General features: G+C 47.8%; 1 protein-coding gene across 1 annotated transcript in view; it reads right to left on the bottom strand.

Annotated features, from left to right (window-relative positions):
- Window positions 1-26,860, bottom strand: part of Iqca1 (IQ motif containing with AAA domain 1) — a 122,062-nt gene extending 95,202 nt beyond the window's left edge. The window contains exons 1-5 of the mRNA XM_057761984.1: window positions 26,589-26,860; window positions 17,559-17,883; window positions 14,807-14,926; window positions 12,057-12,248; window positions 10,466-10,537 (exon numbers count right to left, since the gene is read on the bottom strand). Coding sequence (XP_057617967.1) covers window positions 10,466-10,537; window positions 12,057-12,248; window positions 14,807-14,926; window positions 17,559-17,883; window positions 26,589-26,599 — 720 coding nt within the window. The 5' untranslated portion in view covers window positions 26,600-26,860. The remainder of the gene's footprint in view (window positions 1-10,465; window positions 10,538-12,056; window positions 12,249-14,806; window positions 14,927-17,558; window positions 17,884-26,588) is intronic.
- Between the last annotated feature and the right edge of the window lie 403 nt (window positions 26,861-27,263).

Genomic DNA, 27,263 nt, shown 5'->3' with positions numbered 1-27,263 from the left:
CAAACAAGCTTCCATGTGTGCGCATGGGCGCGCACACACACACACACACCTCTAAGGAACACGTCTGGACCTTCATGTGGGAGAGATTCTCTCACCTTTCCATCTGCTAGAATTTAGAATCCACTTAAAGCCAAACAGTCAAGTGGAACAGAAGAGGAACCTACATGCATAATACTTTATAAATGTGCCCACTAGAAACTTTTAAAGATGACCCAGTTTTTTTCACTTAGTATAAAGAGAACTTAATATGAAGAGCACAATTCTTATTAAGGTGGATCCAGAGCGAGAATTACAAAGTCTTCTTTTTTTGCATGTGTGAGCATGCAAATACAAGTGTGTGTGTGTATGTGTGTGTGCGCGCGCGCATGAAGATCAGAGGCTGGCTTTGAGCATCTTCCTGGAGTGTCTCGTCTAAACCCAGAACTCCTGGAAATGGCCATTCTAGCCAGGAAGTGTGCTCTTGGATTCACTTCCTGGGAGCTGGGAATACGGGGGGGGGGGGGGGTGCTGCCGTGTCTGTCCAGCATTTCTGTGGGGCTGGAGACCTGAGCTCCAGTACCCATGTTTGCACGGTAAACACGTTGTGCCACTGAGCCATCCCTCTAGCTCCTATAAAATCACTTACAGGCTGATCTAATCATCTCATGGCTTGGTTGTACGTTGTCCCATACGCCCTGGCACTGTTTCTCCTCGGGGATGCTCAAATTTATCTTTGGAAGTAGGAATGAGAATGTGGAGGATCCCACTGGGCAGACGTGGAAGCAGAGGTCTCGTGCCAATGCGGATAGCAGAAGCAAGCTACGGGCCTCCTGCCCCTCTGTGTTGTCGCTCCTTGCTGTGTCATTCAGATGGGAGAGTTCATGCGTGTTTCTCCGTATAGATTTTCTCGGGCAAGAATACGTCTGGGTTATTCGGAACTCCCTCCGCTTGCTGTTTTTGCATTTGAAGGCTCTAATAAATTTGCACCCTAGGCTAACGAGTATCCTGTCCTATGGGCACAGACATCTTATCTTCTTTAGCAACACTGGTCATATGAATTCCAATTTGTTAGCTGGCCACATAAACAGCAACTCATTTAAAAATAAATTAGGGATATTAAAAGGAAAGGGAGAACATGATAACACACGATGTATTGAAATGCATGGGCTGTAGATTAATGCATCTTAATGAAGGCTCCCCATGTGAGCAAGCCATTACATTTGCCAGCTCTCCACAGTTAACGACCCAGAACGGAATAACGAAACCTACATTTCCAGCGAGGTCCTCTGTCAGCAAAAAACACACACATTAATAATTGATGTTGCTGAAGAAACGCGACATGAAGTGATACTTCCTGAGTGGGGGCGGGGGATGACAGAGACTCCACGCTCCGTTTCTGTCCATGTTTAGCTAACATTCGACAGGCTTTGCATTTAAAAACCCTTGTTGAAATTAGGAAGGGAAAACGGTCATTTGTAAAAAGCTGTTCAGTGTGTCAGTCCCAAACAGACTGGGAGTCACACAGTTTGGTGCTGGCAATTATCCAAGGACCGTCTTTCTGTGGGGGTGGTTGTCACCCAAAATAGAGGAACAGATCTCAGCTAGTGCCCGTGTCACACCAGGTTCCCCGGGCCTGCATTTGTGCACTTGTGCCTGTGGGAGGGGCTCAGAAAGGCTGCCTTGACATCCAGGGCTCTGACTTCCTATGAGGAAGACCTCAGGCTGCACAACACCCTACTCTTCATCAGGTCCCATTGTGAATGTGCCAGCTGGTGGACGTCCTGTCATGTCAGAGTCCCCTGTCTGTATGTATGTACTGTGTGTCCACAAACACGCCCACTCTGCGCAAGGACAGGCAGAAGCAGAAGTTTAGGCCTACGAGAAAGAGAATCTTTTTCTTTGGTCCTCTCATGAGAAGGATCATGTGAATCTTTAAGACTCACCATTTTAGCCAGCACCAGTCTGTTAAAGAATAAGAATGTTTTCTACCCTTACCCCAGCTCCCATCTTCTCATCGAGGTGGCACGGTGGTTCTCTGGCCAGGCTCAGGGGCCCTGGCTGACTTCAGACAGCATATTTGATTGCAATTTAAAAAGGCAGCCTTGTTTCCTACTTTCTGTTTTGTTGGAGGGGAAGGTATGGCTGTGAATGGACCTCATGGGAGATTTGGTTTGGCCCGCTGGCCAGAACCTGTCCTGTCCCTGATACTGCACCTATGTGTGCACCCCAGGAGAGACTTAAGAGACACTGCCTCCCCCACAGTCTTATCAGAGGTTGGGACTAAAGCCTGGCCAGTGAGCCAGAGGGTTGGACTTCCCCAGCTGCCACTCAGAGGAAGCAGGACTTGGCTAGTAGGGCTCAGCAAATGTTTTCGGAATGCAGGGTGAAATTCTGTCTCTTCGAGGAAAAAATGAAACTCTACAGGCTCTTTAAGTGATGTGATTTTAGCGAGAAATAACCCATTTGCTTAACTCAGCATAGAGGGCCAGGTGTCCTCAGAGTGCCGAGGAGGCAGCCATTGTCTGTGAGACCTGTATTTAATGGTGGCAGGGGCACCACAGGACCAAGGCAGAGCAGCATGGTTTATCGCCTAGGCAACGCCGGCCTTCCCCTTGCTGGGCCATTCACAGATTCTCTGAGTTGTGGTTGTAAGCAGGACAAGTATTAGGGCCTCACAGAATATGAAGCAGCCACGCTTGATAGGGCTAGGCCCTGATCCTCTCTTCCTTGGGTTCCTCAGAGATACTGAGAAAGGTATGACTTGTCTCCTGTCTTTGCTTAGGAGATGAGGCTCTTCTATCATAGCTTTTTGTTGCTTTAATACCAAAGAACCGGTTTCCTCTGCCCTAACCAGACCTCCACATGCCTCAAAGTAGTTCCCACCATCCCATGCAAACTGCCTGGGCCTGAACTGTCCTGTACCTTCCAAGTTAAGGGACAGGGTGGTCTTGGCCATGTGGGTGCAAGTATTAATGTTCCACCCACCCTGACCTTCAAGAAGGCAAAGAGCTGAGAAATGAAGAGAAGGAACTGTGACATGGGGTATAGGTCCCATCTGTTTTCCTGAATATAGCCAGTGTGGCCCTTCTGCCTTTTCATAGGCTGAGAGGTTTTCAGCACCTGTTTGGCTTCCTGCATGGGGCTTGTGGGAGTTTTCCTGCAAACGTGACCAGGCTGGGAAGGGTAAGAAGGCCAATATTTGGCTTCTGCCTACTACGAAGGACCCCATGCCAGATCCCAGCACATCCATGGGAGCAGATGCAGCTCCTTGATTTTCTCTGCCTTTAGGGGCAGCCTCTCAAGCGTGCTCAGCTATCAGGCATAGAGGATCTTTGGAAAACAGAGGAGGCCCCTCTAGAAGTCCCTCTAGATTCTAAGGTGTTAGTATGAAAAGGCAGGGCAAGGCCAGCTTGCCCTAATAACCTGTGTCTAGATGTGTGAGGGACTGATTCACAGAAGGCAGCCTAAAAGTCTCCTGGGGAGAAACAGGACAGGAGGCTTATTCCCCCATGGGCACAAGCCAGCAAGGACACTGTGCATGAGAGTGAAGCTGGACTGGCAGGGGTCAGAGACAACAGTTGAGCTCTGGGTATCTGTGGAGATGAAAGGCATACCCCTAGGCACAGGTAGGGCTGGGGTCATGCCCAGCTGAGATCCACCTAGGGGTGTGGGTGTCCAAGAGTCCCCAGGAAGACTACAGCAGCCTCCTAGTGACATGCTCGGTGTGGCCGCTGCACTATGACTGTCTTGTGCAGCAATTGAGCCTTCTAACCTGGAGGAACCAGACGTGGAGAAGACTAGTGTGTCTCTTGGCTCTGCTAGGGACTGGCATACAGACTTTCAGCATCGTCACTATGAGCTCTTGGGGGGAGCACCATATCTCCTCCAGGCTTGTGTCCAAAGTCTTGTTATCTTGTTGTCCTAACCTGGCTCTTTTTCTGTTGTCTCTGAGGATGGGAGAGGGGTTCAGCCTCAGTAGGTGTTGGGGAGGCTGCCAGAGGGGGTTGCATAGGTCAACCCAGGCCTCCCCCCTCCGCCTGTCTTATCCCCACTTCTTGTGAGCACCACGTCCCTCAGTTTGCCCAAAGTGAGACATTTACAAAACAATAAAAATAATTTTCTAATGAAAAAAAAAAGAATGTTTTCTAGCCCATTCGATTCAATTTCTTTAAAAATCCGGTACTATTTAAGAACTACAATAGGATAGGGTGTTGGTGAGCTTTCGGGTTGTCAGCTACCGAGGCTCAGTCTGTTCCCTTTGTGCTCTTAAAGTCAGCGCTGTGAGGAGAGTTTGAGTGGTTTAAAATGTGAATTCAATTAGTCCTCACAGTGGCCGTAAGCAGAGAGAAGGTTACTACGTCCACTTTATATGTGAGAAAATAGAGGCACAGAGATATCAAGGGCCTTGCCCAGGGTCACACAGGCAGGACATACAGACTGAGGCTACTCTTTTTTTTATTTGTTTGTTTTTCTTTTTCTTTCTTTTTTTCTTCCTTCCTTTCTTTCTTTTCTTTCTTTCTTTTTTTCTTTTCTTTTCTTTTTTTTGAGACAGGGTTTCTCTGAAGCTTTGGAACCTGTCCTGTAACTAGCTCTTGTAGACCAGGCTGGCCCCAAACTCACAGAGATCCGCCTGCCTCTGAGATTAACAGTGACAGTCACCAGCGCCCAGTCCGAGGCAACTCGTACTCTCTGTGTTTGATGCCTCTCTTGGCTGGGTCTCAGGCTTTAAGCCACTTTGTCTGAAGATGGTTTCTTACAGATCCTGTGGACCAAACTTTGAAAACAACATGCATTTGAACCTGGTGGCTATTGCTGAACTGCCTTACACGGTGACTTTCACAAGGCATTCTCCCTATTGAGTCGGCGACAGCGCCGTTTCAAGACTTTATGGTGACATAAACCTTCCTGCTTTCTCTCTAACCTAAACGGGCTAAGAAACAAAGAAAAAAACCCGCTAGCACTTCAATGGGCATGTCTGGGTTGTAAATGATGTCCGTATTTAACCCAGGATCTTAAGCTTTCTGAAGAGCAGAGCGGACCACGCTTGCCTAGTGTTCACGTACACTGTGAGCTGGACACAGCTTCACATGATTTGCTCAACGTAGGACAGCATGGTGGCACCAACAGGCCCGGGAGACCCAGCGAGCCAGTCAGGCTGACTGGAGCCCTGAGCCTTGCCCACAATCCATGGAGCCTTGAGAGGCTTTCTGAAGGGGCTCCTGTGAGATCAATGAAAGCAAGCCACCAGCTCAGGGGAGCCCATAAGGGACTCCTGGGGCCAGAGGACAAAGGGAGGATAAAGAAACTAATTCTTTCTGTCACTTGATGCCTGATGTCCTGGAAACCTGGGACCGTAATATTAACAACAAGAAACAATAATAACAAAATATTATTTCTTAATATATAATTGATATATTTGCATGAATATATATCATATGTGTATGAATATATTATATGGTGTATAATATAACATATATGTACACATATATATAATGAATATGAATGCATGAATCTTTCTAATGAATATATATATTCATACATACACAAATAAGACTTGAAATCAAACTAAGGTATGTCAGGTCAGGCAACTGGATGGTAAAATCCCACTTAAAAGAAAAGAGCACTGGCCTCGCCTTTTCTCCAACACAGGTGGATCATGCTCACTTCCTTTTGAAACAGAGCCTCACACTGTAGCCCCAGCTGGCCTGGACCCTGTGAGCATTCTCCTTTCTGGGTGTCCAAGATGAAAGGCATGGGGAACAGTGCCTGGCTGAAGCGAGCTTTTGAGACCAGTGGGCACTTCAGGGAAACCTCGTCATGAGAGGGCATGGTGGGCGGGAGGGACAGCTTGCGACCTCTGAAGGCTTTCCTCTGTTAGACCCCAGTGTAGGGTTCCCAACTGTTGCCTTGGAAAATCTCTAGAAGGCCCCTCTGTAGCTAGGTAAGGAAGCATTAAGACAGACTCCGCCTCATGGACTTTTCCAGATCAAATTTTGACAGGCTAGTTTAGGTATGCAGATTCAGTAGGGCGTAGCAAATAAGATCCTAGACACGCCGAATTCGTTAGGTCTTCGATACATGTGTTTTACACAAGAGGTTAGTTTGAATTATGTTATGTTTCTGTACATGAACTTTCAGGGCTTGTTCAAGGTGTTTTTGTTTTCAGGATCACTCAACCATCATACATTTTATCATGTTCTAAGATGACATCAATCACGTTCCTCAGAGGTGTTTCCCCCTTCACACTCTGGCAAGGCCTCTCCCTTTAAGCTCTATGGCTGTCTTGTCAGCTGCCCTGTCTTGTCTGCTGCAGGCAGTACTGTGCTGGCCAAAGAGCAAACTAAGGCTCCCAGGGAAGGTGTGGGAGACTTGGGGCCCTGCCCCTGGCGAGGTACAGAGCCGGGCTTTGTAACAAGTCCGCCTCTAAGGTGCCAACCAGAGGCCCCCGAGGGGACAGTGAGTGCAGAAGAAATGCTTGTGGCTGGAACACTTAGGGGACAGGCAGCACTTACAATGTTAAAGGATACAGCAGGAGCTCTGAGAGCCCCGTCACAGGCTATCCCAGCCTGTCTGGGGTTAACAGGAATAAAATTCTAATTTATTAGCCCCAAAGCCGTGGAGAAAATAGCTTGTTTGGCGGTAGAGTCTGAAAGCGAATAGGGCTTTGTGGTGTTTTCAGGATTCTGCGTTGTTTGTTGAAGGGACAGACCCTCCCCTTTAATAAGTGCCCCAGAGTTCCTCATTACAATGCAAATAGTGATGGCTCGGGGTAACGTAAAACATACAGGGCCCTGACTACAGGGCGAATGGCTTTGGGGGTCCGCAGAAGAGAATGGATTGTGTTCATTAAGTTTCCTTTCCTGGGATCCACGCCATTGGCTCTGCCAATTAAAATAGCTCTATGTGAGTTTTAGACCACTATTTATTTTCCTCTGTAGACTCTATAACCTACATATTTAAAATGGCAATATCAAAATAAAATAATTGATATGCCAATGGCTAAGAGAAACATTTGGTTGGGGTAGGAGACGGAGCGATGCCCTTTGCTCTGATTTCGCTTTCAGAGACCAAACCGTCGCTCCTGGAAGTGTGGTGGGCTCGTGTGAAGGTAAAAGCACAGCTGGGAGCGGCTAAACCACTGGCTTTTACATTGACAAAATGGATTGAGATGAACACATGGAAAACTGAGATTTGAAATGCGGAGGCAACAGTCTCATCAATGACAGAGTGGAAAATATATTCAATTGAAAACATGTCTTTGGTTGGGGATAGTGGATTTATTTTTTTTATGGTCATCAGCCAGCAAACTGCAGATAACATTCTTTCACAAATTGAATCCATGTATTTCTCGGTGGTTAAAATTCCAATAGAACATGTATTATCAAGAGGTGGCATGCTGGGTAAAAGGCGTGCAGAGAAAGCATGCACGGAACACACAGCAGGGGAGCTGTTCTCTTCATGTTGGGCAAACTACATGCGCTGTGGAGAAGTTCTTACGCTTGGATCTCTTTAGAGCCCAGCACATGGAATTACAGAGGAAAGTGGAGGAGATTGAGTTATACACGAGAGATCCACCTCTGAATGGTACCAAGGCAGGCAAGTCAAGGGTGCATGCAATGGCCTTTGGCTGTTGCCTGGGGTTCTGGACTTTTTTTTTTGTATACAGAAGATAGTCAGTAAATGGAGGCTAATGCATCTCATTAAATAGAAGTTTACTCAAATAGAAGCTGTTGAGTCAAAAGTTGACCATTGTGAAATTCCATACAGCACTTAAGCACATGGCATGATTGCTAATTTGAGTTTTAAAGTAAGAACAACCAATATAACTAGGATATTTTTTGCATGTATACCTCTGTGTGTATGTGGGTGTGTTTGTGTGGGCATTTGTATGTGTGTAGGCACACCTGTGCATTCAAGTACATGCCTTGATTACCCTTTACCTTGTTTATACATGGAGGCTGGGTCTCTCACTCGAACCAGATTGGTCTAGTTTAGCTGATTTCCTCCAGGGATTTATCCTCTCTGCTTCTGCACACTGGGATTACAGGCGGTCTCAAAAGAGGAACTGCCCAGGTGAGAGTGGCCTGTGGGCACATCTGCAAAGGACTGTCTTCGTTGATGATTACTATGGGAGGGCCCGTTGTGAGCAGGTGACATTTCAGATGGCTTATTCAATGTTCAGTGTTATTCTTGACCTGAACTCCATAGCCGGGATTTATTTCTTCTTCTATATTTTTCTTTCTCTATTCTGACCCGATGTTTATTGTCCTCTTTACCACATGTCATTTGGGAGAGAAGGGGCATAAACTGTTTATTATTGACTTTCCAACAATAATTCAAAAGCATGTAAAGTAAGTCCCGGTTCCTTAACAGCAGCCTACAGCAGGCCAGTGAAGCAGGGAGGTGACAGGGAGGTGGTAGCAGGGACTGCACCAAGCAGGCACTTTGCTTCCCTGGTGGGGAGCAGTGTCTTGGTTCACACTTCACTGTTGTCTGCACTGCCCCAACTACTGCAGAAATGGCATATGACAAAGGCCACTTCTTGTTGGTAATTCACTCTGTCTCCCAAGTGAAAATCAACTGTATTATATTGGTTTTGTTTTTTGATGGTTTTGCAGGGCCCTCTCCAGAGTCTGATGGTAGCTGAATGCTTAGGTTGAGGAATGGAGCAGAATGAGATGCACCTCTCAACCTTCAAGGGCAAGAGCTCCAAGCCCCAAGGTCCAACCAGGCCAACTCAATGGGCACCGGCATTGGTGCTCAGTCACACAGGAGGTCATCACTACACAGGAGCACCCGAGCCACCTCCACTGCGCTGACTGGGCTCAGCTCCATCCAGTGGTTTCCTGAATGACCTTGCTGAAGCCCTGGGCAAACACCTCTGCCCTTGGTGCCTGCCTAATTCTCCCAGGCCCCGACTAACCCAGAGGCTGCAGAATCTCTGCTACTGTGACTGGCTTCATTGAGGTTTCTTGCGGCTTCCATGAGTTTTGATATTTATATTTCCTGAGACGATCTTCTCTCTTTAGTGTCTTCTAATTTATGACTGCAGAGGTTCAAGACATGATCTAATAGTTTTTTTCCCAGCCTGTTAGTGTCTGTGGTTATTTATGGTATATTTATATTCCTATCTCTTCTTTTCTTGCTTAGCCTCAGCAGAGCTCTCCAGGCGGTTAGTCCTTGTCCTGTCGGCACTGCTGTAGGTGTGTTTTTATCTGAGGGGATGAGTGGAGCCCCCAGCAATTCGGCTGTCTCCACGTGATGCACCTGAAGCTGTTGCTGTGAGACTTGCTGGGGTTCTGGTATTCTTAGCTAAAACTTCCTTTAATGGAAACTGAGCCTGTCGACAAGCGAGGCCCCATCAGGAATGATCACATCTCTGATGATGCGAGTGTTACAGAGCTGATTTCGTGGGCTCTGAAGGAAGGTCATATGTAAAGAACACAAGAGGTCTCCTGAGCGTTGGCAGGAAACAATACCCAGTACTTTAGCAGGACCTGGGGTGTGTGTGTTGGGGGGTGTGCAAGAATGGGTTACAGCAGGGAGGCATGGGCTCTGCCCTGGGAGGCATGGGCTTGGCTCAGGGAGCCATGGGCTCTGCCCTGGGAGGTATGGGCTCTGCCCTGGGAGGCATGGGCTCTGCCCTGGGAACCATGGGCTCTTCTCTGGGAGCCATGGGCTGGGCTCAGGACACATGAGACAAAGCCCATACTCCATGCACAGAAGGCACTGAGGACCTCTTACACCAGACTCTAAAGGCATGCTGGTCCCCTGCCTCCTGGTCCCTAAATCCTGCTGTAACACTTCTGAGGGAACCTGTCACTCACTTTTAACTAACAATAGTACAGTGGTGAAGATCTGCGTACCATGAGTGTACCCTTTTTCTCTGCTGTTTTGGGGGCAGCAAGATGCCACGTGGGAGACTCCAGGTCCATGAAGTTAGGTGCTGGGCTATATCCAGCTGAGAACTGGCAAGGAACTGATGTTCCTGCTCTGACTATCCACAAGGGATGCTGCCAGCAGCCACGTGACCTTGGAGGCAGATCCTTCCCCACCTGAGCCTTAGATGAGACAGCCCAGCTTGTACAACAGTTAGCCACTCTAGGCAGAGAACTGAGCTATGCCAGACTCCTGACCCAGGGACCTGTGCCATGACACAGGTGGTTGCCTAAGTCACTGTTTTGTGTTGACACAGCTATACGACAATGCACCCATGACTTAACTCATCCCTGTGGAAACGGACCCTTCAATACCAGCTAGACCAAAGCAATTCCAGTCTCACCAGCAGGACACTCAGGAGGCCAAGGCCTCAATGCCTGTCTCCTATCTGGAGTCTTCTGCATCCTTGCAGGGACATGTGAGGGACACTTCCCAACCTCTTGGGTCTCCTGCTGGAAGTCACGGATTGTTCTCTCCCCTCTTTCCTGGGACATCACTAGAGAAGATGCACATCCTATGGAATCTACTCTTCAAGCAGCAGACTTACCATCCCCAAAAATACCATCTCGTCTTCCCTCTCCTTCACTGTCTTCTTGCTTTGATGGAAACCTCGCCAAACCTGCGAACAAATACATGGTTACTCACAGCAGACATCTCCTGTAGAAACTGCCCAGTCCCCGTATTTTGACAGCCAACTCCAGCCTGCACTTGTGGGTGTCACTGAATTATTTTTCAAATGTTGGGATAACGGGCAACAGCTTTCTTTTCTCCTTCCTCCTTCCCTCCCTTCCTTCCCCTTTTTCTTTTCATTTATTCTCTCAGCCAATGCATCCCAACTGCACCCTTCCCTCCAGTCTCTGCCCCTCCCCCTGCACCTTCCAGCTCCCCCAGGTCCATTGCTCCTCTGTTTCCCTTCAGAAAAGAGTGTCGTGGCACAAGGTACAATAGGACTAGATACAAACCCTCCTATCAAAGGCTGGACGAGGCAACAGTTTTCTTACATTTTTAGTTTATGTGATGTGTATGAGTGTTTCGCCTATGTGTGCAATACACAGGTACCGACAACCACAGAGGCCAAAGGAGCACATCAGACCCCCTGGAACTGAAGTTATACATGGTTGTGAGCCACCGTGTAGGTGCTGGGAATTGAACCCAAGTCCTCTGGAAGAGCAGCTGGTGCTCTTAGTCACCGAGCCATCTCTGCAGTCCCCCCAGACAACAGTTTTAAAGAAGGATAATCACAGAAATGACTCATAGTTGCTCTTGAATCTTACTTGGGAGTCTTCAAGAGATGCTTCTAGAAGTCAGAAGAATGAGGCAGTACCTAGCGACAACTTCACTGTTTCACAATTAAAACCTTCCAAAGGAACATGGGAGGTAACAGCTCAGGTACTTCCAAAAACTGTAAAGCCAAAGCTTAGCTTAGGGTGCAGGGGCCGGATAGATGCAAAGAAAGGGATCTGTCTGCCTTTCCCACCGCCGTCTCCCATGATAGCCCAGGCACAGCTGGGGCCAGTGTCCTGCCCCTCAGGCTCTGCAGTGTGTCCCTACATTTATTTTCTTTTTAATTCTGATCTGTGCCACATGGCTGTAGCTTTCATCTTTCCACAAGCAACCCTGCCCTCCGTTAGGTAAAGGATACACTACTAGTAACACTATATAAAGAGAGCAATCCGCCCCTAGGCCCCACTAGCAGGAAGATCTAGTCTCTGGCCCTTTGGTGGTGGTGGCTGGAATGTTCTAAGTGGTGAGATTGTCCTCAAGGCCCCAGGAGTTGCTCCTGGCGTCTCCCTTTTGCAATTGTCACTGCACAGATGCAGCTTTTTAAAAAACCTCATTGTGGGTTTACCTCCTTGCAAGCTCCTAGCAACATTCTTTCCAACAGTTATCGGGGGGCCCTTTTGGAAGTCTTTGGACACAGTGTTCTGCATCTTAAACTTCCTAGTTTACAACAAACAAAATAAAAACAAGACGATGGTTCTCTAGGGTAAGCCAATAAATCTTTGTGGGTTTACTAACTCAACACAGCTTTCTTATAGGTAGAGCTTTGGGTTTTGAATTTCAGAGCTCAGCCGAAAGGCTGAAACATGTTTTCTGCCCCTCCCACCCCCAACCCAGAAGCGCCCCCACATTCATACTTTCTGAATCTGCAGAGCAGCCAGACTGGTGTCAGCTAGTTTGTGGCCCAGCAGCTTGATCTCCTTGGCTCTGCACTCCTGGAGGAAGATCTGCCTCATGAACATTGCCCTGAGGCGGCCCTGCCTTGCTCGCTCCGCGATCTGGATCAATTTAATAGCCTCTTCAAATGCTAGGCTCTTTACAGTATATTTCTGCAAAAATAAAAAAAAAAATAGGCAAATCAATATTTATAGATGTTGAACTGGACCAGCAAGATGGGCTTAGCACGCAAAGGTGCTTGCTGCCAACTGTATACTATACTACGGCAGCAGTGAACTGTGCTTGCTGCCAACTGTATACTATACTACAGCAGCAGTGAACTGTGCTTGCTGCCAACTGTATACTATACTACGGCAGCAGCGAACTGTGATTCTGACTTAAGGACTGTGTTCTAGCTTGCCTTTCTGTTGCTGTGACAAACACCGTGACCAAAGCAGCTCGGAGAGGACAGGGCTCATTTTCACTTTCTAAGTTTCAGTTCATCATCAGGGGAAGCCAGGGCAGGAGTTCAGGTCAGGAGCATGGAGCAAACACCACAGAGGCACAGAGGCACGCAGTACTGGCTTGCTTCCAGGCTCCCCGACAGCTACCTTTCTGTAAAGCCTAGGCCCATCTGCTGAGGGATGCTACCACCCACTGTGGGCGGGGATCTCCTACAGCTAGCAATCAAGGAAATGCCCTCACATTACTAAGGGAGGGAGAATTAGTTTCTTCCAGGGACAAGTTTCCAAATAGGATGCCCAGTCTCAAGTGGTCATCTCAGAACACACGTACACATGAGCAATGTTAAATGGACTTAGTAGGTTGTAGATTTTATATATATATATATATATACATATATACTATATATACATATATTCATTATTTTATAATAAATTATAAAATATTATATATACACCATACAATTATATACAATTACATAGAATATATAATGTCTATGCATATACATACAACAATTGTAATTACATTATAATGAAATATAAATATATAATCATTTATTTATATCATATGCACATTATATAACTGCATACAATTACATATAATATATATAATGTATATGTATTTATAAGCAACAATAGTAACTAAAGTTGAGACCATAAATTTGAAAGGAGGCAGAGTCACAGGAAGAGCTTGTGGGAAGCCATTTAAACATGGGGCTCACATACAAAATTCTCAAAAAACCAAGCCCAACCAAATATCCTTTGTAAAAACAAAGAAAATCCTCATAGACATGTCCACAGGCCAATCTGATGGAAGCAATTTCTCTGTTGAGGTTCCCTCTTCCCAGGCGTGAGAAGTTAATAACCAAGGTTAGCCCCCAAAGGCCAGACCACGATCCTTCCAAACAGAAAGCTAAGTGGCACCCCAAAAGTTTAGTTCCATAGCAAATTAGAGCTGAGATGACCAGAAATGTCCATCAGACATACCGATTGATGCTGCAAATCCCATCATTTGCTTAATGGGAGAAAAAGCGATGGAAACTGTCTTCTGAGAAGAGGACTCACGCGTCCCTCCCTCTGCAGACTGACCAGTGATGAGGACGCTAAACCACTCAGGACTGTTTGCACCTGTGTGCGAAAAGGTGGGGCCTGGGACCCAGTCACTCTCAAAGCTGAGGAACTGAGTTTGAATTTCTAGCACTCAGCTAAAAGGCTGGGTGTGACTCTGTGTGTCAGGAACCCCAGTGCAGGGGGGTGCATGTGCGGCATAGGCAACTGGATCTTTGGCACAGTGGCCAACCAGTCTATGAATAAGTGAGCTCCAGGTCGGGGGGGGGGTGAGAATATATATATCTCATTATAATGTAATTACAATTGTTGCATGTATATGCATCAATATCAGAAAATAATGTAAAGACTGATTGAGAAATACACTCAACATACAAGTGCACATACATGCACTTGTATGCATGTGAACAACACACACACACATAAACAAAAGAATTTAGGTTCATGCTGCAGACTGTGGGGTCTCAGGTGGGGTATGTAACAACAGGGCTAGGTACTTGGAGTGTGCCATTTTTAGGGGGCAGACAAACGTAAGCAAGGTTTTTGGGAGTCTTTAGAGGCCCATGGAGACCTGAATGGGATCGAGGTGAGGCCACTGTTGTCCTGAAAGCAGGGGAGGGAGCCGTACAAGAATGAGGAGCATCATGGAAGAGAGTGTCCCTGCAGGGACAGAGGTGCATTTGCTGCAGCATCCAGCTTTACAAGGGGTCTGGGGGTTTGAACTCGGGTCCTCATGCCTGTGTGCAAAACCCTTTACTCCCTCAGACCTCTTCCAGGCCTTTCTTTTTCCAGTGGCAGTCTTTCTAGGTGATCCAAATGTCACTCAGAACTCATAAAAGGCTAGAGAGCAACTGAGAACACACAGTAAGCTTTGAGTGTGGGAATTCTGAACTTGGTGGGTTTATGTTCTGACTTTACCTGGTGAATCAGAGAGGAAAAGGCCAGCTGGTAACGGGCTCATTCTTAATGGCTCCCAATGTAAGGCACAAGGCATTATCATTTGATTTTTATTTCACATAAAGCAAGCATAACAAATCCCTAACAATCACCCCCAAAGTTACATAATCTCTTATAGACCTCATATAGCAGAGGGGAGGCACTTTTCTCTACCTGAGAATAAGGCAAATGTTTCCCAGACAGTCGGGGGTGTGGAGGAGGAGGTTTTACAGACAATGAACGACATCTGTTAAAATGATACAAACCGTTTTGGGAAGGTCCAATCCACATTCATTTAAGATCCGAGCGAGGTTCTTCTCTCTTCCTTCTATGACTTCTAGCCTCTCCTTCAAAAAATACCTGGGTATGGGGACATCCAGCTGTTGCTGAAGAAGAGAGAATACACGCAAGACCATTTCATTAGGATGCCAGGACTCAAATCCACCTAGAATTATGGTAGGATGAGTGAATCACCGACACTTGCTTGGGGGTCGGGTAGAGAGAAGGTTCAGTGGGTCAGAGTGTTTGCTGCACAGCATGAAGACCTGAGTTCAAATCCCAGTAGTTACTTATGGACATGTAGGCCCTAGGGCAGCTTTGTACACACCTGCCAAGAAAGGCTCTATAGAGACCAACCAGAAAGTAGGCCTGAGTCTCAGTTTACCCTAAGGCAACACCTGACTCCAGAAAAGACCACAAACTGAGACCATCAAGTCACCCCCCAGGAATGAACAAATCAGCATCCAAAGAAAACACCAACCATTGTAGATAGGATCGTCTGGAGTTCCTTAGTCAGCACACACCCCTCCTCTTTTCACCAGGACATCCCTAGACAAATGTCAGCCAATCAGCATCCAAAGAAAACACCAACCATTGTAGATAGGATCACCTGGAGTTCCTTAGTCCACACACCCATCCCCTTTTCACCAGGGCATCCCTAGACAAATGTCAGCCAATCAGGGATCCTGAACCTTAGAAATCCCTCAGTCCAACCTCTACTATAAAAACCCCACCCCAAATGCGCTCAGGGATCTCTGATTGTGCTAATGCATTGAACACATGGAGAGTCTGAGTTCAAACTTGAATAAGAATAAAAGCTCTTTACTTTTAGATGCGGGACTTGGTGTCCTTGTTGATTTTGGGGAGACTCCGCAATCTGGGCACAACAGAAGCATTTTGGGGAAGTCACAGGGCCAAGGCAAGGGTGGGGGAATAAAGATGCCCTGCTTTTCCTCCCCAGCTTTCTCTGGCTCTAGTAGCTCTCCTTGCTCCATTCTTCACAACTTTCAGCTGCCAGCTTGGGAGGCCAGTTGAGACCAGAGGCAGATACCATCATTATCTGGCTTCAGATTCTCTCAGGGAGGGATACAGTTTCCCTGGTGTCCTGGTCTCTGTGGTGAGGACTTAAGTCCTACCATACAAACAGTTTGGGGCTGGCCAGAAAAACAGCAAGGATCATGGACTACGTGAGAGAATGACCACAGTGACCAAGAGGATACTGGCTGGAATGGTCCATCCCAATTCCTGGAATATTCCTAAGGCTTGCTTCTTTGCCAGGACACTCTTCACGGAACCCGAATGCTACTGCTGGTCCAGTGTTCTGGCCCCTGCATGTCAAAGACATCATACGGCTTGTCCATCAGTTCCAAGGCTGGAGGAAAACACTGTTGATGTCATCCTACAGCACAGACTTCTGGGAGATGGCTGCTCCCATCACCCCTTTCCTCCCTGGGCACAGCTGGCTTCTCACAGCCGCAGCACTTCCTAGTTGTAAGGACGGTGACCAGCTGAAGGTTGGGGCAGTGTAAATAGCAGGGAAAATGGAGGTAGCCCAGCACGTGGGTCCCCAAACCTCTTTAGACTGTAACTGTTTAATAGCCTTGAAATTAGATTTAGACATTGAATGTCACCTTACTAATTAAATTTAAACTGTAATTCAATAAAAAGCAATACACATTTGGCCCAGGTTGTTCTTCCTCTTTTCACCAGGACAGGGCGCGGGGGAGGGGGGGGCGGACATCAAGCACACCTGACTGCATCTGGCGGCTGACTTTTGTTCTTAGAAATGCAGGAAGGCACGTGCGAATTCTGGAATGCCTTGACTCGTTCCAATTGCTCTTTTTAGTCTATTCTGACGTCATCAGATACCAATATTAGAAGAATCTTCACCAGAAAAAGGAATGGCCTTTCCAAAAGTCAAAATATTTTCAAAGTGAAGAAACATTAAGCCCTGTGGTAAAGACATTTTCTCTTCTTAACTTTACCTGAGGGAATCACCCTTTCAAAATAGAGGGTGAGCTCACAGGGCCTACACTGGAAGAAATGAGATGTCTAGTGGCCCTTGAAAGTCCATCCACTCAGGATATTAGAAAAACTTCAGGCAAATGTCTGTCAGCAGGCAGGGAAAGGTTCAGTGGCAGGGGCTGAGTGACCACAGGAGGTGCCCAGGTCACCAGGTGACAGAGGGAGACTCCCTGGGTGATAAAGAGGGTTACCTCCTCCTACAGAACCTAAAGAACAAAGGCCATAGATATAAACGTACAGGGTTAGTACTGACCCAAAGCAAAGGAAGACATTCATTCAGCTGGGCACAGGTCCCGGCCATTCAAGACCATCATCCAAGTGACGATGGAGTAACACAGGCAGAAGGACATTGTGGACCAGAGAGTTGGTGGCATGGCCCAGAGAAAATGGGAGCCTTTGGGCTATGGGGTATTTGTGAGAAGGTCAGTCAACTAACTCCATTTCAACCATCGTGACATTGTGGCATCTCTGTGATGATAACAGGACTTCAATGTCAGACCCCCGAGCTGCGCCAAGATTGGCCCACCCAGACAAGGAAGTAACCAAAGGCTTCCTCATACTGGTGAGGTTTAAGTGAAGAGAGTGGTCAGGCTTTTAATTCAACAAGGTTGTCATGTGCAAGCATGGCTAAGGAGTCTGTAGACAATGGGACCCAGCCTTAAGTGTCTCATTTACAACAAAAGCCTAAAGAGGGAAATAATAACAAAATCTTACCGGCGCCAACTTCAGGTCCTGTAAGATATCGTCAAAATAATGGAACTCTGTCAGCTCCAACTCTACCATCTCGTTCTTCAGTTCCAGAATGCGGCCCATCACTCCATCCAGGACCTTGCGAATCAGCATGCGCTTCTGTGGATGGACGATCTGGTCGTAGACATTCTCCATGTTCCTGAAGATCTGCACATACTTTATGTAGAAGGTGGCTAACATCTGGAAAACTAAGACTTTGTTTCTTTGTGGTTCGGTCATCTTCTGAGACTCCTTGTCAAGCAGAGAATTGAGGGCCTCTTGGGTCTGGTGCCACATTTTATTGTACATGCTGGAGGAAGACATGGAGTTTAGAGACCTCATATATAAACTTTACCCCACTGGACACATGTACCGGCGTCATAAGACAGAACACAGGCAGGAGCGAGCTCAGGACACGGTAAGTGGCTGGAACGTTTTCTGGACAACTTACAGTGTTTTGACAAACCCATTATTTTAAACAAGCATTACTATGATTAGTAAATAGTTTTTAAAATACTCATTATAAATAATATAATAACTCTTCAATATGTCTGTAAAGCCAGTGTTTCTGCACTAATTTAAATAAAGCAATCTATAACCAGACCAATGAACTTATCTTAACTGATTTAAATGTATATATGTATATATGATAGAGTTTATAATGAAACTACCATTTTGGAAAGTAATTCCACATTGTCTTGTAAAGTTGGATGTGTGCAGACTTTGTGGATAAAATTTTATGACTATGTAACAAGTATAATTGTAGCAATATATTTTTTTTTCTGTGCTGGGGAAAGAATTCAGGGCTTTGGGCATGTTTAGTACTCTCCTACTAAAATATATCCTTAGCCTTTAGGAATCTTGATGTGTGTGTTTGTGTGCACGCGCGTGCACACGTGCATGCATGCATGCATACAGGTGTGTGGAGGTCAAAGGCCAACCACCATGTCATTTCTCAGGAGGCAACAACCTTGTTTATTGACTCAGGAGTTCACTGGCCTGGAAATTCATCCAGTAGTCTGGACTGACTGGCCAGTGAGTCCCCAGAATTCCCCCTTCTCTACCTCCTTAGTGCTGGAAGTGTAAGGGGGCATCACCATATCCAGCTTCCTCCCCTCTTTAATAAACTCAGGTCTGCCTACTTGCAAGCCAACACTTTGTTGGCTCCAGCCTCCAGCCCCAGTATTTTTTTTTATTTATTATGTATACAATATTCTGTCTGTGTGTATGCCAGCAGGCCAGAAGAGGGCACCAGACCCCATTACAGATGGTTGTGAGCCACCATGTGGTTGCTGGGAATTGAACTCAGGACCTTTGGAAGAGCAGGCAATGCTCTTAACCTCTGAGCCATCTCTCCAGCCCCCAGCCCCAGTATTTTTAAAGACAAGAAGAGCAGACGTCTGAGGTCGGTGGCTCCGTGGTTAAGAGTACTAGCTGCTCTGGCAGAGGAGCTGGGTTCAGTTTCAGCACCCATATGACAGCTCACAGCCTTCTGTAATTCCAGCTCCAGGAGAACTGATGCCCACTTCTGCCCGCAGTGGGCATTGCACATTGCATGCAGATGGTACACACACATGCATAAAGACAAACACTAATACACATAAAACAAAAAATATCTAAGAAAATAGCAAAAATCTAGAGATAGCCCACCAAGGAGCAGTGAATAACTGTAGGGTAGTCACCAAACTGCTTCACACAGAGGTGAGAAAGTGTAGATGAACCATAGCTAAAGACAACAGTTGCTGTCCCTAGAGTCACGTCAGCATATGAGAAGCCAGGGTCTGACGGGCTCTGGGTCTGCTGGGTCCTCTTGCCCCACATACTAGATGGAGTCTACACAACCAGAAGTTTGCTGGATGAATGTATGAAATGCAGTTCCATGCCCTCCCTGGGCTGGAGGGCAGCTGAAGGCTGGAGATATCATTCACCAAAGGAGCTACCAGGGCACTGTACCATCCCTGTCTCTTGTCTCTGTTGATTCTACCTTGAGATTTGCATAATATCCCTTTTTCAGACCGAAATAATTATGGGAGAGATTTCCCCTTCCCAAACTTTGGCCTTTTATACCTAAGAACTCGGAATGAGATCAGCTAGACATCACGGGTGTCTGGGCTGAGGGCGGCTCTGGAAAGGACAGCCGTGTCCCCTGACTCGGAGAAGTCAGAGCTTGTGGTCTTTGACGCCCTTGTGGCTCCAGTCCAAACACTTTTCAGGTGTCCTAGCGCCTGGTCTCCAGCTATCAGTTTGCGTGTGTCATTTTCTGCTGGAACTGGAGTCACTTAGCCACCTGTTCCCTGGAGTGTGTCATAAACAGGGCTAGGAATCACATGGCCTGACACAGCTCTACAGTCAAAGCTCCTTTCCAGCCCCCTCAGAAGCCTCTGGGTCTCCCCTCTTCCAGGGCAGCTCTGGCATCCAGTGGTATGATGGTGATGATTGTGATGGTGATGATGACGGTAATGGTGGTGGTGACAGTGGCTAATGATATTGGTAGTGGTTGATGATAGTCATATTGGTAATGATGTCACGATCACAATGATGATGACCGTGACAATGACAGTGGTGAATTAATGGTGATAGAGGTTACTTAATGTATATGCCTTGAGCCACTCTTCTGAGAGCTTTCCATATAACAGTGCATGGCATCCTCACAGTACCCTTCTGATGTGAGGAAACCAGAGCATTCAGAAGCTATGGCTCAAGTCACAGGGTGTGAGGGCACACCATGTCTGGGTGTGCTGGCTTTCGGGCTCCTTGCTGCCCTCTAAGCTTTATGTTTCCTGCTTGTCAGGAGGAAAGCCAGTGTGAATAGTTAGGGGCACAGACACAAGGCCACTATGAGACGTAAAGACTGCGTGAATCCCAAGTCAGAGCTTTTCCTCCCTCCCACCCCACTGAGTGGCATCCGGCACACCATCCGCAGTGTGTGCAAGCGCCACACTCCTAAAACTTCAGCAACGGTTAGAGGACTCTACTAGTGAAAGGGCTAGATAGCTTCTCACAGAGGAGAGCAGTGCTGTCAGGAAGCCTGAGCCGTGACTGCTGCAGGACATCCCAGTGCCCACATACTTGGTGAATGGCAGCGGTAACTGACCAGAGGCAGTTACCGTCCAGGGAAGAGCAAGAACCGCAGAAGCAACGTGCACCCGCTCAGAGCACCTGGGGTACCCGACTTTCGGCATCTGTGTGTTCACACCTCAGAAAGATAAGCGATAGTGGGGGAAGACGGGGGAAGCACAGATGAACAAGTCAAAGGTGATGTCAGGCCCGGACAGGAGCAGCTAGGGCTGCTCATCCACCTGGAGAATGCTAAGTCAGGAAGGTGTGAAGTCAGAAGGAGGTCGTGTCACCAAAGCCCAGACTTCCGGACTCTGAGCAGAACACAACTTAAGATGGTCATTGGCCTGAGACACCATAGGTGGAGCACACCAGCAGCTGATAGCATCAAACACACAAACATCGCAGGATTTATTTTGGGACAAACTAGGGCTTGGGGCCTCAGCCAGCAGACACACAGGCTGATTCTGTTCCAAACTCAGATCTGAAGCTCCACACAGCAAACCAAATACAGCCAGAAGAAAAGCATCTCTAAGAAGGCAGGGTGAATCTCGGAAGGACTGTGGCTCGGCATGCAGGAGCCCCTGACCACTCACAGCTACAGGATGTCAAAACCGCAGGGCAGTTGCCAGCATTTGAGAAAATACTCAGCAAACTGATAGACAGCCCATTCCTGAGTGAAGATGCCCTGTGCACACAAAAGTGATAGTTGCTACAGGATGCTGAATCTAAGGACCACTGCATCCTCATCAGGGAAACAGGAGCAACATGACCCTGGAAATTTGGAGTAAAGGAGGAGGGAGGAAGATATTGACAACAACAACAACCTTCTAACACTGCTCTCTGAAATGGCCTAACTGCCAAATGCAAGGAAATCAGTAACAATAATGATGTTGATTAAAACAGCAAGGCTCAGACAACACCCAAATAAATAAAAGCATGAGAATAAAAAGAGAAATCTCACCTATAACCCAGCTCAAATAAAGGGCATTAAAGAACACTGGGGGGCTATGCAGATCCAGTTGAAAAGCATTTTAGAGTGCAGGAGTCGAGAACAAACAGAAGGGGTGATCTGCTCCTGCTCGAAGACACCAAACATAAAAACAGCAAAGTCTGGGGGCTGATAGGCAAATGCAACATGAACAAGAACCCAGAAATAATAAACTGGGAGTAAATATCATAATTTTAATGTGGGGATGGAATAAACAATAAAAGATGAAGGTAAATGTCTTATTACGTTTTCTATTACCATAACAAACTGTGGCCAAAGAAACTTAGAAAAGGCTCATGTGTAGCATGAATAATAAAAACCCAGAGACAGATATTGGGGCTCAAGGTGAAGATCAGAAAAGCAAAACAGCCAAGCCACTAGAGAAGTCTTACCTCTACCAAGGCTGGGAGACTGCAGACTGAGACCCGAGCCTCTGTCTCCTCCTGTCTTATATTTCCTTTAGTGCTGGGATTAAAGGCATGACTCCCTAGTACTGGGATTAAAAATGCGAACCACCACCACCTGGATCTGTTTCTGCACTGATCTTGTGTAGCCCAGGGTGGCCTTGAACTCACAGATATCCATTTGCCTCTGTCCCCTAAATCCTGGGATTAAAGGTGTGTGACACCACTGCCTGGCCTCTAGTGGTTTAGTTTTATCCTCCGATCTTCAGGCAAGCTTTATTTATTAAAACATAAACAAAATGTCACTGTACTCATGGTTCCAGAGTGTTAGAGTCTGTGACCATCATGGTGAAGAGTGTGGCCCAGGGCAGGGAGGCATGGGGTTGGAGCAGTAGCTGAGAATTTATATTTCATCAGCAAGTAGGAAGTAGAGGAGCTAACTGGGAATGACATGGGCTTTTGAGACCTCAAATCCTGCCTCCTGTGACACTCTTCCTCCCACAAGGCCACACCTCCTCATCCTTCCCAATAGTTCCACCAACCGGGAACAAATATTAAAATACATGAACCTATGGGGGCCATTCTTAAACCACCACAGCAACTTATACTTCAAATTGCTTATCGCTGCGGCAAGTACTGTAAGGAAGCGGCCTCCTAAGATCTGGGTGACTTGACCCCACTCATGTATCCATGGACTCAGTCTTCCACCATGGGGATCCCTAGACGCCCTAACTGAACAGAAATGCAGGATGAGTGGGTGCTGTGACAGGGAGGGCCAGCTAGGCAGGCCCATGTAGGGGCTGTGCCCGCCACAGAGTCCATGCCCTCATGCACCCACTTTAGCCAGGGTTAGGGCAGCAGGGGGCATGGAACACTGATTCAGGGACAGTCCTGGTGACCGGAGCCTCACAGACTCTCCCTCTGGGCTGGTCTCCTCTCTCTTCCTGCTGTACCTTTCAACAACCCTAGAGGCATGGTGCTGGCTGAAGGGAAATACGGAGTGCTAGTTGAGCATGTGAGACCATGTCTTGGCTGGATTTCTTTACCACTAAAGATGGCTCCATCGCATCCTGACAGGCCTGCTCCCTAGAGACTAGGGCTTCTGGCCATGATCCCTTCAATCTATCTATAGCCACACTCCACCACTCTGGCCTTCCAGGGACCTAACTAACATGCCTCAGCCACACCAGCCTGCAGAGTGCTGACCTCTTTCATAGACACGGTGTGCATGAGCCCATGTACCATCCCCGCAGTACCTGGTCCCTTCACTCATGTAGGACCCGTGATGATATGAGATCAGGGATACAGCAAGGTATCAAACAAGAGCATCATGGAGACACATTTCACAAACCAACAGGAACCCTGATTTCCAGGGTGTGACACTGTGGCTTTAGTATATTAACAGTGCTGTACAACTGTCATACAGTCTTTAGTGTATTTGCTGTATGTACAACCGTCACACTGTCTTTAGTGTATTTACAGTGTTGTACAACCATCACACTGTCTTTAGTGTATTTACAGTGCTATATGTACAACCGTCACACTGTCTTTAGTGTATTTACAGTGCTGTATGTACAACCGTGACACTGTCTTTAGTGTATTTGCTGTGCTGTACAACCATCACATTGTCCAGTTCTAGAATGTTTTCATCACTCCAAGAGAATCCAGTCCAGTCAGTCACTCTTGAGTCTGCCTCCTCCCAGCCCTTGGCCATGAATCCTGAGTGTGCCTTGGTTGGTCTTGTCTAGACAGTCCTGCATATGTCTGTCCCTGCTGCACACATCCTAAAGGAAAACGTATTTCAGTAGCATGGCACATTACAGAGAGGTGGGAGTTTCTCTGTTGATTAGGAAGTGACCAAGCCAAGCATCCAGAGAACCAGACAAATCATTAACCCAGGAGAAGATCCACCTCTAAAACTCATCATAGTACAGTGTCTACTTAGATCCGACGGCTTTTGATAACTCCCTGAAGCAGAGAGATTGTAAGCTGAGCTATCGTAAGTCTAGAGCTGTCTGCAAACGGAGTCTGTCCCAAGTCACTCTCTGAGTGGCTTCCTACACTCACACCGGGTAGCAAGTTCACTCCTGTTGTAGCACACGCCAGGACTTCTTTTGGTTTAACGCCAAACAACCTATGATGCTGCCGGCACACCCTTATCCAACACCGGCCCCGTGGGACATTTCTGTCCTGCCTTGAGCAGGGTGGTGATGCTTCAGTCACACAATTCTTTGTGTGGACATGGGATTGCTTCGCTGGTTGTGGCCTGGTGGGGTCAAAGGTGAGAGTGCAATAAAGCCATCTCCTTCCTCTCAAGGTATTTAGGTACAGGCAGACCATGTCACTTCCTGTGCTCAAGAATCCTCAGGAGTGGATCCCCATCCCTAAGGTGGCCCCCCAAGGGGTTGGGGCACACAGGTATGATGGTGTGGAGAACTTAGATATATCTCAGTCCTGAGACTGCCTAGTGGTTTCGAAAGCCCATGATGGATTTCAGAGTAGAGAACCTAACCTAGAACGTGACAGACTCTGGAGTCAGGAGGGCAGTAGGTAAGGGCCCAGAAAGACCACATAGCTATTCTTTAGCTTGATAGATTTCTTCCTGCCGCTGATGACTGGGGAGGGACCATGAGCTGAGCTTCCTAGGGAAGTCTAAGTGTGTAAGTGTGTAAATGGGGATTACCTCCTGCCACTGACAGACAATAATAAACCTTCCTTCCTTCGCACTGAGTTCATGGTTACCCCCCCCCTTTTTTTTTGGATTTTTTGAGAAAGGGTTTCTCTGAAGTTTTTGGTGCCTGTCCTGGAACTAGCTCTTGTAGACAAGGCTGGAACCTAACTCACAGAGATCATCCTGCCTCTCATGGTTACCTCTTTCTGTGTGCTCCCACTTCCTGCTCTGAGAGACACCTGGCTTTTCCCCACATGCTCATGCTCTCTCCCTCTCTCTCTCTCTCTCTCTCTCTCTCTCTCTCTCTCTCTCTCTCTCTCTGTGTGTGTGTGTGTGTGTTGTAGAGTGCAGTTTGTATGCGGGTGCTCTCTAATGTGGGTCCCCTTCTGTGTGGAACTCTTCAGTCCTGGCTGTGTGCAGCTCTAGGGGCCTCCTGGCTATTCATACAGCCTCCAGCCCCACTCTCTTTCCAGCTCCCAGCTCTGAGTCCCGCATCCTCAGGGGCTAACATTACTGCTCTGATGTTTCTGTGTTATTCTTACACACGCCCTTCCCTAGGAAGAGCACTCTTTTTCTGCCTTCCTTCTAGATGTCCAGCTACACTCAGTTTGGGCTTGCAAAGTCAGTACCCAGAGCTGTCTGCTGGCGCACGAGCTCCCACTGGCCCTCACTCTCAAGAGTGGCACCCGCCCACTCCTGGCCTCCTATACAATCTTGGTTCCTTCAACACCAGGCATTCCTTTGGTTCACTAAAATGAAGTGGTTTCACATCTAATGACTCTGTATAACCTGTCCTCTGACAGGGTGGCCACCCAGTCACCCTCTGACAAGGTGACCACTCTGTCCCCTATCCACTGAAACTCTCGGGCCTTCACTGCATTGGCTTCTCTCCTTTGTCTCCAGAATGATCTTTCCGACACCTCACTCCGCTGTCTGCTACCAACATGGACCTTATGCTGCAAATCTGGCTTCCACTCTTGCCTCTCCAGACTCACGCCAGCAGCACAGAGCAGAGCCTGGCCTCCTTCCACACACCATTTTCCCACTGAGGGAAGCTTTAGTTCCTTAGCTAACTTAGCTCTTCTCCCTGCTGGTCCTTTTACCTGCACTTGCTCCATGTCTCATATAGACCATCCCGGGCCCACATTGTCAAGTTCCTACTTCATCTCCAGGAGGCTTAGACCTGATATTCAACAGCCTTCCATCCAGCTCCACGGGCTTCCATCTGCTCTCCTGATTTCCCCATACCCCACTTCTCACCCCTTCCTTCCATGAGCTGGGAACACCCAGGCTTAGGTTTCCTGGCAGACAGTACAGAGAAGCTGGACGGACCTGGAGCTGCGGTCTACAGCGGCCACAGATGTACGCTGTGAATCACGGCCCTGCATGGTGCCGGGAACTCTCTTCTTCTGCATGGAAACAATATTGAGAGCTACCGCTTTGCAGGGTGGTGGTGACCAAGGCTCCGCCTGGAACTTTCTCCAGTTAGCCATACCACATGCGCACAGCATGGGGTAACTGCAGAGCCAAGGCTATAAGGAGGTGAGAGAGACATACTCAGCAATGGCCTGGGAGCTTTCTGGAATGCAGTTTAGGGTCTGGAGTTCTCACCTCACAAGCAACCCATTCACAACCAATAGAAAAGACGCCTCCGTCAGCCATGGACATGTGATGGAGGCCTGGAGGTAGACTCTCCCTCTGAGGAAGGAGGGAAACAGACTAGTGTCCTTGGCCAGCGAGACAGGGATAATCGATCCTGAGACATATTGAACTTGATAAAAGATAAAAAAGGAGGAGAGAGGAGGACGGTGGAGAGGAGGTGAGGTGGAGGGGGAAAAGCAGAAGAAGCCACCCTAGAGAAGGCAGAGGCTAACAGGTGACCCACCACTTACAGGTTCGACATGGCTGCCTTTTTCTGTCTTTCCTTCACCCACCAGGAAGCTCTTCCTTGCCCTCTGAAGGCTGGCCTACTACAGAGGTCAGAGAAACCCTAGAGGTTCCCAGAAGGTGGGGGTTCCTCTGGAGGGAGGGACAGGGACAGAGTACAGCCTGTCGCTTGGGGCAGGGAAAGGCTCGGAGAGGTGGGTTACCCTGCCGTCACCCCCCAGGGGCGCAGGCACGGACTGGGGTTTCCTCGCTCTGGTTGCTGCGTCGGACTCTGGAACCTCACTTCTCCCACTAGAGTGCCTCCAGGTGGCCCTAGCAACAGGGACTCTACGCCTACGCCTGCGCGGTTCATGTTCGCGTTTCCCGTTTCCGTGGCAACTTCAAGGCAGGGCGTGGTTAGGAACGGGGGCGGGGCAGGTTCTACAGCTGCTCCAATCGGGAGCTACGTCAGGCTTCGAGGTCCGTCTGGCCAGGGTCGCAGCTCTCTCTGCCAAGGGTCTTGGGCACGGACCTTCCTGACAGCAGACCTTAGTCTTTCCACCTTCAGAGTGGGCGCAGAAATCACTCCTTCGTCCAGCACTCTGGCAAGTGCAAAGAGGCCTGCTCTCCTGAAAGGGGAGAAACAGGGAGGCTTTCTTTCCTGCTTCCTCTTTCTTTGGCCTTGGTTGAAGCTGAGATTT

Source organism: Chionomys nivalis, chromosome 2 (assembly GCF_950005125.1).
Source record: "Chionomys nivalis chromosome 2, mChiNiv1.1, whole genome shotgun sequence".
Lineage (NCBI taxonomy): Eukaryota > Metazoa > Chordata > Mammalia > Rodentia > Cricetidae > Chionomys > Chionomys nivalis.
The sequence above is the reverse complement of the archived record's forward strand: the minus strand, read 5'-3'. Positions and strand labels throughout refer to the sequence as shown.